Source organism: Gavia stellata, chromosome 4 (genome assembly GCF_030936135.1).
Source record: "Gavia stellata isolate bGavSte3 chromosome 4, bGavSte3.hap2, whole genome shotgun sequence".
NCBI lineage: Eukaryota > Metazoa > Chordata > Aves > Gaviiformes > Gaviidae > Gavia > Gavia stellata.
The window spans coordinates 85665982-85680765 of NC_082597.1; the positions used below are offsets into that span (position 1 = coordinate 85665982).

A 14784-nucleotide genomic window follows, 5' to 3' on the forward strand; every position below is an offset into this window, starting at 1 on the left:
AGGAAGACAGTTTGTTAACGCAAGCCCTCTGTAATTACTGTAGGCGGCATTTGCCAAGTAAACCCTGCGCAATTACTGTATAAATAAAAAGCTGTTTCATGACATTTGTGTCTGTCAGCTTGGAGTAGTAAGGAAAGCAACAAAGCAGCTGGGTTAGAGATTTCAGCACCCTCCAAAACGGGAGCCTGGATGCTGGAGGGCCACGGGCCTCGCACCTCTTCCTCTTCCATGGGGAAAACCATCATGTTCCCTGGAGGGAAATCTGACAGCTGTGTCCCACTCAAAAAACACCTTAAGCAGCACCGTGCAGAGACACAGAGGAAGGACAAGGTAACCCGAACCACGCAGCCTGCTGCAAGCATTCCCTGCACCGTGCTAACACAGCAAAGGGATCACCTCTAAAGGGCAAAGATGGTATAACTCGGGTGGGTCAACAACAACTGCCCCCAGAAGAAGACCTGACAGCACTTCTGTAAGACAGGATGAGCATAAAGCTTGTCTAGCAGACTGCTTGGACTCCAATTTCCAGGGAAGGCGTTCACCCTGCTGAGTACAGCAAGGCCTGTGCAATGGTACCCGTATGCACCATAGACTCCGAGCCACGAGGTGACAATTCCCACGCAGGGAGAGAAGCGTGGACTAGCCAGAAGTGATCCTTTCGCAGACACCCCGCGCTCAGCAGGGCTCAGTCACCTGAGGTCTGGCAGCATCTGGGGAGCGGGAGGTGATCCAGGGTCTGGGAGCACATTTGTAACTCAGCTCCTGCTGCCTCAGGAGTCTGATGATGCATCCGTTTAATAAAGACTCATCTGGGAAGTAAATGGTCTATAGGGGCTTAGTGCTCGTCCACAAAAGCTGTTCTGCTGTGTCGTTCTTTGGCATTCACGGGCACCTCACAGCAGAGGAAACGCTGGCAAACCCATGGCATGAAAGCTTATCCCTTCACTGCTTTGGTTGTCTGGGATCAGTGATCCAAGCTCGTAGCCAGACATCCCGAGGGCTGGCCGCGGATAGGAGACCACCTGGAAACCGCAGGGACAGCAGGCATGTGCCAGCCCTGACCTGCTGACCACCCACCCTTCCCAGCAACTACACGAGAACCGAGGGGGCTGGAAGACTATTTGTGCCTTGCTTTCACCGTGGGTAACAGAAGCAGGAGAAAGGAGCTGTACCTGAGATGTCACAGTAGACCGTCTGTTGATAGATTCTGGCTTCTCGGGCTTTAAAGGTCACCTTTATTTCAGCCGAAGAATTTGGCCAGACATCTCCCTCCTAAAACAGAAGCAGACAGCAAACCATTTATCTTCCAACGTTACATGTCTTGTTTTCAAGCCCAGCCCTGTAGCCTATATTTAGAGCATCAGTGAGGAGTAAGGAGCAAGCAACACTTGTCAACAAAATTTGTAAGAGAGTTTGGAAGCAGCTGCAAAAAACTAAGCCCCTTACCTTTACTGGCACCTGGTAGAAGCATTTTGTTAAATTAGGCCTACGACAAAGCAACCAAACTGGCAATCAAACTCCAGCAAATCAAGCAGGATTTCTTCAAAGGTGCTAGCCAGTCTATGGAAAAAGGACCTCTCTCCTGCAGACCTTCCCGTATAGCCCTGTATCACTATGGCTACGTGAACACTTCTGCTCAGATCACAAGAGACTACAGCAGGGAGAAGGGAATAGAAAGAGAACTTCATAAAAAAATGCAGTAAATCCCACTCCCCCATTTTACAGCACACCGAAACGGAGGCACAGCAAGGCTTTCACTCATCACAGAGTCCACCCAGGTTACTGCGGGACTTCCAATGCTCCTCTCAGGGCAGCGAAACCTTCCAGGAGCTCCCCTGGCAGGGCAGCACCATTAGCCCCAGGCTCTCCAAGGAGGTTCCAACATATGGAAGGAATAAGGGCTGAATCCTCATGGCCTGAATGCCCTCAAGTGTTCCGGAGAGATGTGGGAGATATAAACTTTATATTTCTAACTTGGATCATCTACAGGGAGCCTCGGGCTACAAAGCCTATATCCCCTTGAGTGCAGAAGCTGAACTGCCCAGGTTCTCCACCACCCCGGGACACCTGAGGTTTGTGTCAAGGGCAGGCAACAGGGATACCCCTCCTCCCCAGAGTAACATAAAAACCTTTGATAGTCCTCACACCACTCCGGTGGTGTACTAGCCCCAGGAGTGCACGACTACATGCTATTTCATAGTCCAGAGAGCAGCCTCTGCACATGCCCTGGGCTCTCTGCAGGCACTGAGCTCCATACCAAGGGCTGCCCCTCAGAGGAATCCTTTCGGGTCTTCACAGCTTTGGATTAACCTGGTTTGGGATAACAACGCCCACACTTAGCCTGTTCTCAGGGGACACTGCCTCTTGCCACGAAACCGCCTTGTGCAATACCAAGTCTGCTTCGATATCCTTTCTCTCTCTCTTCACCATGGGACCTGTCCCCATTGAACTCTTGCCCCCACCTAACCCCTGTCCCCCTGCCCCCCGTAGCACACACATCTGTAACAGGCACCAGGGAGCTGGACGCTGGCAGAGCCAGCAGCGATACCCTGCCTCCCGCTGCATGCCAGGCCTTGCACCCAGCAGGACATCTCAGATCAGCTCCCAGGGAGAAAACCATGCCCACCTTCATCTTTGAAACCAGCTCGCAGATGAAGGCTGGCAGAGAGCTGGCTACCCCAGCCAGGACTCGCTGTCCAAGGCTCCCTCTGCTTACGGACAAGTGGGCACAGAAGGCAGGAGGGCGATATCGGGGCTTTGCAATCTGCTCCGTCTGCCTGCTGGTCTCCATGTGGGATATGAGACCCTGGTTGTGACACAAAGCCTTAGTTGTCCTGGCCTCCTCCCATTCCTGCATCACCGTTGCTGTCGGAAGGGGAACCGGAGCTGGGTCAGTGCTGGCAGGGCATATATCCGACTCTGGAATTTGATCCTGGCCCAAGATAGCCCAAAGTGAATATCAAAATGGGGAACTGCCACTGCACCAAAAACCACAGCTTCAGCAAGAACCTGGGAGAACACTGCAAGTGCACATCTCCAAACAGCGAGGGAGTGGAAGTGAGTCCCTGCATGCGTTACTCGGAGTGCCCGAGATCCTGGTGGGATGATTTGCTCAATACCACCAAGACCACAGTGATGGCTGCAATGCTGCCGGGATCTCTCTGTACACTGTATAATTAACCAGTGCGGGACGGAGCCTAGAGCTTTGCACCGATGTCATGTCTTCTTTTACAACCTAAACAGACAAACCCCCCTTGCCGGGGAAGATGCCATGCCACGCTCCAGGAAGCCATTCAGTGATGCACCAAGATCCTGACAAGGGACAGATCTCCATACATCTGAGGGGCTGTTGGATCCCAAAGCACAGTCAGATGAGACGTCTCGAAGGCACCAGGAGGAAACAAACCTCCGGACTAGCAATAAAACCCAGCCTTCTGTATGCATCAGCACAGCTCTCTGGAACGATCCTAATGCCGCATCATTACTGGAGCCTTGCGCTCATATCCCCACTCCCAAGCAAACCTGCACCAGCAGTTAATAGATTCAGTCTCTTGGTCTCCCGATACAAAATCGCCATTCGGCAGGATCCAATGTATTTGGGCGGAAACTTTTGGCAGTACGTCCACAGATAGCTTCCCTCTCCTGTCAGTGAAGCTATAAGCCAGATCGTTTGACTCCAAAGGTGGAGGGCAAGAAGAAATAATCAGTTACACTTTATTCTACTATACCATAGCTAAAACAAAGTCTTTCAAGACATAACTATTCTGGGAAATTTCTGTCATTTCTCCCTTCATTACTGATGTATGTTAGACTATCAAACTAGAAAAATACTGTGAGTTATTTCTCCTGGGAAATTAAAATAGGCTGTTGAAGAGGTTCCTCACATTCCTGCTACCCCACAGGGAAGAAAAGAGCTGCTGGTTAAAAGGATATGCTTCACTACCCACCCTTGCAGGCTGATGCTACATGCATAAGAGCCTCGGGACGCCTCAGGAGCCAGCGGTCTGCCTGGGCTAGCATGTTCTCTATAGGATGGCAGTTGAGTCAGAGCACGAAAATCTACCATGGATGCTAACCAGGACAGAAATAAAACATATAGTGCAGCGAACAGGATATTGCAACGCTTCTGGCTTCATGTCAGTCTCAGTCAGGCTGCAACTGGCAGGTGGCAGAAAATACAGACAGTGGCTGTATGGTGATACAGCAAAAAAACTCCAGCTGTCTTACCCTGGCTTTGCTACAGCGTAAAGCAACGTGATACAGGAGGGGATAACACACCATGACTCACAGCTCCAGAAGTGATGTCTATGCAAGAGCCCAATCGTAAATACTTGCAGATCTTATTCCCCACCCCCACCCCCCCCACCCCCCCCCAGGCCCTAAATAATGAGAATCCACTAGATATCCACCAGCCTGAATAAGAAAAAGCGGGTCTTGAACAGCTGGGGATGACCAACTGTTGGCCAAATCCCCTACTTTCTTTTGCAGAGGGGGAAGGCGATCCACGGAATGGAAATCGCTGCTCAAAGCGGACAGAAAACCAAAGGCAGAGCTGGCAAGAGAAGTACCGAAATGACACCCAAAGCGCACCCTGCTAGTTCAGGGCACTTAGGAGAAAGGCAGTGCCAAAGCAAACATCTGCCTCTTCCCATAAATAACTGAACCCCTGGAGATAGTGTCTTCTGCCAAAAACTGAAGTGCTCTGTAGTAACCTTTCATTTGGATGGGGACCAGCTTGGTTCCCCAGCTGAGGTGGAGATTTGCAGGAACAAACAACACAGTTACCTCCCAGCCCAGCCTCTGGATCAACAACACGAGCAGCTTCATAACCTGGACATCTTGAAGACCACTTCCATCAGCTCAGAGCTAACACATGGCACTGAGGAGTCACTACCAAGCAGTCACAGGACAGGTAGGACTTGTCAAGGTCAGCGCAATGGTAACAAATCCTTGCCCTCCCTTTCCTCTGGTTTCCATTTCCAAGGAGTCAGCACCCACGGGTCTGCAATGTGACTTACAGCTAAGCTGTGCTGCGGAGGGTGCAGCAAAAAGCAAGGACCTTCTCCTTTGGTAGCCGCCTGGGCTTCTATCACAGCTGCTTCTGCTGACATAGCATGGGTATTTGCAAAAATAAATTAAACCAAATTCGAGATGCACTCAGAAAGTCAGAGTTGCATAACAGCTTGTTTCCCACAGGCTTGGACGGCTGCTCAAAATGTTCATGGTCACATGGTAATTCCATGTGACCTCTTTTTTGTAATTACTGTCACCAGCAAATTAACCCTATACAGACTGAAGTGACCTGCTGCAGCTTCTACAGATAGCAACACCTGGAAAAAACAGCAGCTAATGGTGCACTTACACAGCAAAGCTTCTGCACAAGCCCCACAAAGCCACCCTGCCCAGAAAGCATCTCCCAGACCACTATCCCTCCATCAGCTTCCTAACCTCTGGAAGCAATTGCTTCCTCCAGTCACTTGTTACAAGGGTTTGATTATTTTTATAGAGTGCTCTCAGACATCACAGGTGATAGGTGGGAAGAAGAGAGCAGCCACTTTGGGCCAGAAGGTCTGTGAGGCAGCAAGGTCCCAGCTTTGGGGGGGCTCTCCAGCACGTTTACACGGCAGTGCAAGAAGGGTGTCTGTCCAAGCTAAATGTTACAGGGCTGTCACTGGAGAGAAGGTTGTGGAAGTCAGTGGCGGTAGATTTGTAGATTCTACATTTGATAAAAAGGAGAAAATACTTGCTATCTTTTGAGGTAAAGACACCCAAATGTCAGGTGGGAGGCAGAAGACAGACATGAGCAAAACTCCGAGCGTGAAACTAATTGTTCCATAAATAATGGAATTAATGGAAATCAAAAGGTTGATAATGCTGGCCAAGACAGAGGGCAGAGACCCATGTAGTAGCCCACTTATATTCAGCCCTGGAGCAAACTGTGTAACATCACCATAGCCATTCAGGAGATGTTTCCACTCAAGACTTGAGGCCAGGCTTCACTTCATGTCTGTACATCATTACATGGAGTACCAGCACGCAGTACTGTGGGCAGCCAGACTTCGGGACCTCACCTTAACATATGTAATGCGTCAAGGGTGGGTCAAGCTAGTTCTGGAGACATACGCCAACTGTAACGAAGCAGGAGCCCGGGGACACACTCCAAAACCAGCTCTAATGCACTGCAGGATGCCCTTCATGCTCAGCTGATCAGCTCCCACCCTCCACAATACTCCTACAGCTCTTACTCTATCTCTTGGTCACACCATGCTGCTGCCAGCTACAGTGGTGTGCAACCGCAGCTGTGCTGACATTGGTGGCTCTTCAGCCTTAGATAGGCTCTAGGAATAACCAAGAAGAGAACACAATCCCCTTCCTTGAAAAAAACCAAGAAATTATTTTCACCTATTTTAAAAAAAGAAGAGGTTGGGCTTATTCTAGGGTTTACTCCACGATGAGAAGGGATTTTGCACTGCTCAGGCAGCAAGCATTCTTTGTCTCAGACCATGCAAATACTCAGAATCAGAGCTCTGGTTAATTGAAGGACATGGGGTTTTGCTTGCATAAACAGAAAAGCAAAGAATGTTCTGTACTTATGTACAATACAACTCAAAAAGACCGTTTAAACCCGCCAGTCTTGTGTCCAGGCTCACAGATGACCCTGGACGGGAGATTCCGACGTGGTGTAAGTCCAGGTTCTACGAAGGGATTGGTATTTCCATGACTAAACTTGGGCTGAGTTTGACCTCCTTTCCACAGAGGACCATTTCATTCTTCAGTCAATATGTGAACTGACAGTGCTCTAATACCCTTTGTTACTCCCCATACAGTATGCATAAAGGTGTGCCCTTACGTATAATAATCGATATCTCTGAACACTAAGAGCATTTATTTATAGCTCAGTAGCTCAGCTTTAGGGAGGCTCTCGCTGCCTGTCAGGAGCCTGCAGTTCAGAAGTGGTTTTTGTAACAAGCTCTCCCAGCCTCACTAGAAACCTGATGTTTTCTCTCAGCACATCAAGGCAGCTGATGCAGGGATCTGCCAAGTGACCTCATTCAGGGAGGAGGAAGAGGAGGAGGAGGGGAGGTTCTCAGCTACAGCTTACCGCCGGCTCAACGGTGAAGATATCATCGGAGAAAAGCATGTAGTCTCCTTGCACCTTTGCCCTCTGGTTCCGGAAGGTGCGGGAGAGAAGGGAAAGGCGTTCTCGGAGAGCGGGGTCCACCATGCATTCCTTGAGGAAGCAATCCGTCCTGTCCTCTTCCTGCCTCTGCAGCCTGCGACACAGTCTGCGGCCACGGGGAGAGACAAACCAAACAGATAATTCAATAAGCAACATATTTGCAGAGACTGCCGGGTAAGTGCAGGGGCAGCAACGCACTCAGGGAGGAACAGCAGCAGCTCAGCAAGGGGCTGACCCCGAGCCATGGGGTCCCAAATGGAACAGATGATCACTTCTTGCTCCCTGGCATGGCAGGTAGTTTTACTCCACACTCACAAGTTAAGAAGAGGTTTTGGAAAGCTAGCAGCCCTCAAGAGAGCCTCCCGGCTCAAAGCCACTGCCACAACTGATGGAGAATCCACCAACCTCAACTGCCTTTTCCCACCATAGAGCTGCTCGGGGGAGGCAGATAAAGATCAAGGAGCACCCGTTGCAGGGCTTCACCAGCAAGGGGAGAAGCAGCTGGGGTTCAGCTGCAGGTTACTAGCATCACTCTTTTCCCTTCCTTTTTGGACCTGTGACGATAAGGAAACAATCTCTGCTCTCTGTTCCCTATACGGCCTTCCACCAGAGAAGCCCAGAGCACTTGACAAGCAAACTAATGAATTCAGGCATCACATCCCCACGGTGAAATTAATGGGTTTATATGCATGCAAACAGAGGCCCTGAGAAAGGAAGGAACTTTGCCCAGCATCACCCCATAAAGAAGTCAGGACAAGCACCTCTGAATCCAAACCCTTCAGTCGAGCCTTGAACCACCTTATTTTTTCCCTTTTTGGCCTTCTCTCCAGAGCTGTGACACCGTTACTCTCTCCCTTACTTGGTAGTTGTAGCAGAAATCATTCTAGTGTTTAAAGATTGCAACCAAGAGATGAGAAGGCAGCACTGCTACAGAGCCGTTGCTTCCAAGCTGGCATATTCCTGTCCCCCCTTCACGCACCAGTCCCCTGGCCATCAGGAACCAGCAGATGACAACACGGTGGGGATGAGCAAAAGGCTCCATATCCAACAAATCGAGGCAGTGTGATATAAACAGGAGAGCGATCATCACCGAGCTAAATTCAAACACAATTAGAAAGGAAATACAGTCATGGATGTTACTAGCTGCACGCAGACAGAGCCTCGGGCAAATGCCGTCACCAGCGCCAAAAATACTTGTTTTGGCTAGCTCCCTGTGGAGAGCGATGGAAATGGTTCTCCGTGGCTGACCTGCAATGCCGCGCATTTGGGAGGCTTCCAGTCACTGAGATGAGCAACCCCCAACTCAACCTCAAGGGACAATAATTCCACCATTAAATCCCAGAAAGTCCTGCAGGAAGGAGACAATCCAGGTCTTTTTGAGTCACATCCCAGTGCAGGGTCCTGCCTTCTCCCATGAAAAAGTCCTCCCTGCTCCAAGACCTCAAAAGCTTCTCTGACACCAGGACAGGACAGTGGCCTTAGAGCTATGACCATCCCTATGACTTCCAAGTAAGGAAGAACAAAACGTCCTGCTCAGACTCTAAGACACAAACTGGCACGAGATCAAATGTAATTGGGAAAGAAAAATAAAAATAATCAGGTTGAAGTCTACTGGGGGGAAACCTGGTTGCTTCTGATGGGAAACAGGATCACTCAGAGTCCAGGCTGAGACAGGCAACTGGGAGAGATGGTAAAGGAATGGTCCAGGGAAGTACCAAGAGAAGGTCACGAGATTTTCTTTCAACACACTGAGCTTGCACAGAAGTCACACACTGTGTAATTAAAAATAGAGAACAGTGGAAAGCTAGTTTTGGCCTTCAAGGCATTTCTGACCTAATTACGTTGAACTTTATTTGCTCAGAAGTCCTTAAAAAGCACTCCACTTTAAGGCAGTTTCCTGATCAGCTATGGGTTCACACTAACTCCTATATACCTACATCCATCCAAGTCTGAAAAGTCACACAGGGTTTCCCTAAATCACCCAAGCTTTGAAGTGTCATTTCCAATTCACCACACCCCCCGCCCCGGGCTGTGTGTGTTTCTCTGCTGCCCAAAATGGGAATTTCAAAGCCTGAGCACAGACACACTTTGAAGAACCTGCCCCATCTCTCGCCACCATGAAGACACAGGTGACTGAAGCCCAAATGCACTTCCAGGTCCTGTGCTGCCCTACCTTCCCTGCAGAACCCTCCACCTCCAAACTCTCCCCAGCCTCGAAAGAAGGGCACAAATACCTCCTTGTGCTGGAAAACTAAGGCAGCGTGAGGCAATTAACACCCTACAGCAGGGTGGCCTCAACTTTCACCCTACCCTGCACATTGCTGGAAAAGGAGCCTGCCACCTTATCAAAACTGGAGTGGAAGAAACTGCAGTGACTATCGTAATAGTTATGTTATCTGCAGCTACATTACGTCCCAGGTAACGAGTGCTGACACTTTCCTCAGCCTCATGGACCCTCTGTAGCCCAGGGATATCTGGACCTCAGTGGTTTGTGCTCCCACAAACCATGAATTTGCTATCCAGTCCTTGCAACCAACCTTTCCTCCCTAAAACATCTTCCTCAGCTGGAGTATGGGTGGAACTGGAATGGGAAGTGCTGAGCTCCATTACCCTGAAGCTCAGTGACACATACCCTGACACTGAGGATGGTTTACTTGTCCTAAACCGTTCAAAAGCACCAACACCCCTGAGGCCACACATCAGTTTTACCCTTGGGCAGCGTATCTTATGGAAACGAATCTTTCAAACGAACCTCAGCTGCCGCTGATCCTCCTCTTCCTGCATAGGAAAAGCCTTCCACTGGAAGTGCGCTATGATTTCACTCTGATTGTGGATGACCACGGATCTCTGGTTTGACAGCGTGAGGTAAGTCTTCTCAACTGCCAAGGAGTCCCTGTCTAGCCTGATGTTGACATCTCCAGCTGCTCCATAAAGGCTTGTGTGAACATCCTCACCTGCAACAAAGCAAAAGGCAGTCTTTGCTCATCTCACTTGCTGATGAAAGTACAAGGAACAGAGCAAATCACAGGTAACAGAAGAAAGCGTTATAGCTTTTAGCTGTATTAGCAGTTCCACGGATCAGTACATTTATCACATCCTGATAGATATATGCATACAGCACAAGGATGTCCTGGACACCACCTTCAGCACCTAACTTCTGGGTGTGTTTGTAGAGGTCTATCCCCAAGGTGACAGCATTTACAGTGAGATTTTTCAGATGTGCCCAGGTGCCCTTTGGGTTGCCATCCCACTCAGGTCACAGGGAATTCTGCATCAAAGTCATTCAGGTGACTCTGAGGAGTCCCACCACGGTCACAGCTTGCCCAGGGTTTCCTGCAGGCAACACCACCAGTGGTGGGTCTCTCCTGAGGATCCCTTGTAACTGACAAGCAAAGATACCTGGGGACATGCAGGCAGAAAAGGGAGGTTCAGAGGAACAAGTGAAGTGACAGCCCACCGCAGGATGGCACGCAGAAGACAACCTCACTGTTGTAGAAGCAGTGCCCTCATTTGCTGTGGGTTTGTGAAGATACGTCAAAACGAGACTGGTGGGGCACAGCCCACACCAACCTGCCCATTGCAGACCTGCAAGCCATTTTTTCAGCCTGGATCCTGTTGCTTATGCCTGAGTGTGCAAGTCTACGCTGAATATTCCCAAGCTGTTCAACAACCAAAGCGAGGACATCTTTGCTTTCCAACTCAGACCAAGCTGAAGAGGAGCGAGCCCCTGGCTGTGCACATCAACTGATTAATGGCTGGAGTCTTGCTGGGGTACCTGCCAGCATTGCACCCTCCAGAACAGACTCCCACCAAAGGCTCCCTCATTTCCAGAGCTTTAAAACCTTCATTCTTCCCAACTATGGAACCTCTGGAAGTCAACTGAGCTCAAACTTCACTACCAAGCCCACTCTTCCTGTTGTGGGTGAGTGTTTCCCAGGTGAGATGCAAACAGCAAACATCAGACATGCTCTCCAGAAACAGCATTTCTAGGGAGTGGTGCTTAAAGCCTCAGAGCCAGCCCCAACTGACAAGCGCAGCAACCCGGCCATGGCCTGGAGAGCATCCCTCTGCAAAGGCAGAGCCTTCTCCTCACTGCAGGGCTTCCAGCAAGGCAGCCAGTGGATGGACCTGCCTTTAAAAGGCTGCCATGCAACAACACAAGGGGAGAGCTGGATGGACTGCTTAAATCCTAAGCCAGGCAACACAGAAGAATCACATTCGTTTGGGGAGTTGGGCTGGGGAATGAGGCAAGACTCACCCTTAAAACAGTAGATCTCTACAGTCATTCATTCATCTCCGCACATGGAGAATTCAGCCTTCATGCCTGTATAAGCCTCAATTTCTTTGCTCTTAAGGGAGTTTGGAGTGGCAGGGATTTGTGGCCAGAGCTGAGTTACGTCGGGAGAAAACCAGCAATGTTTCCAAGGATTGGACAATCTGCCTCCCATAACGGACAATTTAGCATATAAAAATAACTGAAGTTCAGAGGAGTTAGAGGCGGGTATGGTTTATAAGCATTACCTTTCCCCTGTGCTGAATCCTCGGCATACATTGGCAAGCAGATGAGCGAGGACCCAAGAAATGGGAGATAGGCACAGTGCTTTGAGCGTGCACAACACCGGTTTCTGGAAACACGAGCTAATCCTCCACAACCATCAAGACAAACTACTACAAAAGAAACACCATGAAAACTATCATCTCACTGTCTAAACCCATGGCCACGTGGGTCTTGAAGTATTGGGTATAGTTCTGATCTCAAAAAACAAGCTGAAGCGTTTGAAATTAAATAGAGAAGGGCAGAAAGTACAATTAAAAGTATGGAGCAGCTTCTGCATGAAGACTGAATAGGATTCCTCAGCCTAGCAATCATATGGGAGATAGATGGGAGAGGTTTGTAAAAGCATGAATGGCCTGGGAAATGTGAATGAGGAAAGATGTGTCAGGATTTGTCATAAAACAGGAACCTGAGGGCCTGAAATCATGTTATTAGTCAGAAATTACACAGAAGTAGTAGTTCTTTTCCAGGGAATATTCCTTCCTTTGCAACATACTGCCATAGGATGCTGTAGAGGCTAACAGCTATAAATCCAGAGAGCAACCGGACAAATTCTCGGGAGATAAAACCATCAGAAGCTCTTAAACAAAGATGAGAATGAAGCCTCCAGCACAGAAAACTGCTAACTCCAGAGCCCAGGGGAGAGAAAGCATATGCACTGCCTGTTTCTACACGCTTTGCTGAGCATCCCCCGTGACTGCTCTTCTGGAGATGAGCTGGGGATGCAGCCACCCTTACACTCCTGGCCGCAGGCACCAAGGACTCTTTTGAAGGCTGGAGGGCTTGCTGGAGCACCTTCTACCGCAAGGAGAAATATTTGACATCGTGCTGAAGATATAAACCCAGAAATGGCTCGGTAAAGTAGAGCGTGCACAGATGCCGGTGAGTCAGGAAGAAGCCGCAGATCTGTCTGCCAGGCAGATGAACTGACACAGAGAGCAGAGCTGCCAGGGTTGGCCAAGGGCGGCTGCAGACTTCATGTCTTGGGTGCCAAATTAGATGTGACAAGTCATTTAAGACTCTTGGTTGACCAATATATAAGTTTTTTAAAAAAATCTCTCTACTGTAACAGTGATGTAGCACTAGGCATTGCACTTGACAGGGTAATGTCCATGGTGTGTAGTCTGGGATGCTTTGCTGCCGTTAAAGCACATTTACTGAATCTAGATGTATCTGCCCTACCATTATTTACACAACATGATCTTATTACAGGCTGTCAATTCTTTCCTCCTTACACGCTTTTGATACACTTCCTACAGGCAGCAGGACACAGCGCTCACTCTGCAACCCGAACAAAGCAATGCCTAAACTTGAAATTAAAAGCTAGACTTTTTACACAGCAGTAGAGCAGACGCTTTGGGTTGTGCACTCCCGGACGATGCTCTTTGACACAGCAGAAACACCACTGTGTTTTATTCCACCATCCATCTGCATGACTATGGATGCAGGTGTCTTAGCACATCATTACTTTTCACTATGTTGAATCAAGAAATCTAGTATTGGGTCATCCTTCCTGAGGCTTATTCTGCAGGAAAAAATGTTTAAAAAGGGGAATTTACAGAACAGCTAAAACATCTCTCTGAATTCTTCTAATGCTACATGATCATCCCGGTGCAAGAGGAAATAGTTTTCAGAGTAGTACAAATTGTTCTTAAATAGAAAGACAAATTTGGTTTAGCCTGAAAGTGTAGCTCAATGAATGGATGAGCAAACCCTCGAACAAGATTTCAAAACAAATTTTGGGATTTATGAAGAATGCTTTCCTAGTATTCAACAGTAGTACTTTCCTTCATTGATCACTGCTCTAAATATTAGAAAGCTGGTAGCCAGACTGATTAGACCGAATAGAAACAAAACAGCACCCTGCTGTACCTCGCCTTCACTGAGATTATTCTTCCTTTATCCCTGTCACTCTCTCTTTGCTGAATTTGGATTTTAAATCTTTCTAGGAGTGCATGACAGTCAAATTTGGAGTATTTGGGTAGCATGGAAAGCAAGTTCAATTTCATTTGCCCAGTTTGTCAGAAGACTGTGCCTCACTCAGATGACTTCTATGAACGCAGCTGGAGACAGGTCCTGCTGCTTTTTCACTGAAATACCAGAAATGCAGTGAAAGCAGAGCTCGTCACTCAAAAGGGTGTTATTGTACCTCCACATCGATCTGCGATAAGTAATTCTTTTGCTCCCACTACTATCATGCTCAACTCCCTCACCACTGCCAGCACATTCTTGTTTTTCAAACAGCATGCAAAGGACAGCTATTACCACTCCACCAGGCTAAGTGATCTCTGGAAAGCTAGAGAAGTCACCTACAGCTGGATCCAGCCCTCCCCACCAGATGCTTTTTGCTGCACCTCCTGCAGAGCTACTGCTAGATCAGAGTCAGGAGCATTGCTCTGAGCCCTTTCACTGTCGGGAAGCTAATGGCATCACCTATGAGGTGCACTGGGTCTCCGCCGGCCTGAGGAAGGCAATCTGTCAGCCCCGACGCTTGAACTTCCAGCACTAGAGCAAAATGCAGAGCAGCGACAGTCATTTTTAAGTGTTTCTCCGAGGCGGTGCTCATGAGCCACCTTCAGACTCTTAAATCGTCATGTTATTTACTCCAGCCCTAGGAGCAGCTTGTTTAAAAACCTCACCACTAAATAACAGCTGCTGCTAACACGGGTGTTTCTAAAGAATCATTCCCAGGCTACAACAAAGCTCAGAGCATCCTAATCATTACCATTGCCACACTTATCGCTGTTAACGGCCAGAAGTCCCCGGCATGGCCCAGGCCTCAGCGAAACACCCGCTGAGCCCATGCGGCACATCGACAGAAGAGGGTCTCTACCCCAAAGACATTGCAAGGAACCGTAAGACAACAGATGGGGAGGAAGAGGGAGACGGAGAGCAACGACCAGCCGGCAGTGGTCTATGGGACAGGCTGCAGGCTCTTCAGACAGCTCTCTTGCACATTAAAAGTCATTTCATTGTCCATCAGGCTCTTTGTTGTGCATCCATCTGTAATAGAGCACCCAAAGTATTCCCCATTAGCTCCTCTGCCCCA

The 14784-nt window shown here is 48.9% G+C and overlaps 1 protein-coding gene across 1 annotated transcript in view; it reads right to left on the minus strand.

Annotated features, from left to right (window-relative positions):
- The window catches only part of LOC132316920 (hydrocephalus-inducing protein homolog), a 60807-nt gene that overhangs the window by 15662 nt on the left and 30361 nt on the right, over positions 1-14784 (minus strand). The window contains exons 7-9 of the mRNA XM_059816736.1: positions 9933-10134; positions 7103-7286; positions 1173-1272 (exon numbers count right to left, since the gene is read on the minus strand). Of these exons, the coding sequence (XP_059672719.1) occupies positions 1173-1272; positions 7103-7286; positions 9933-10134 (486 nt within the window). The remainder of the gene's footprint in view (positions 1-1172; positions 1273-7102; positions 7287-9932; positions 10135-14784) is intronic.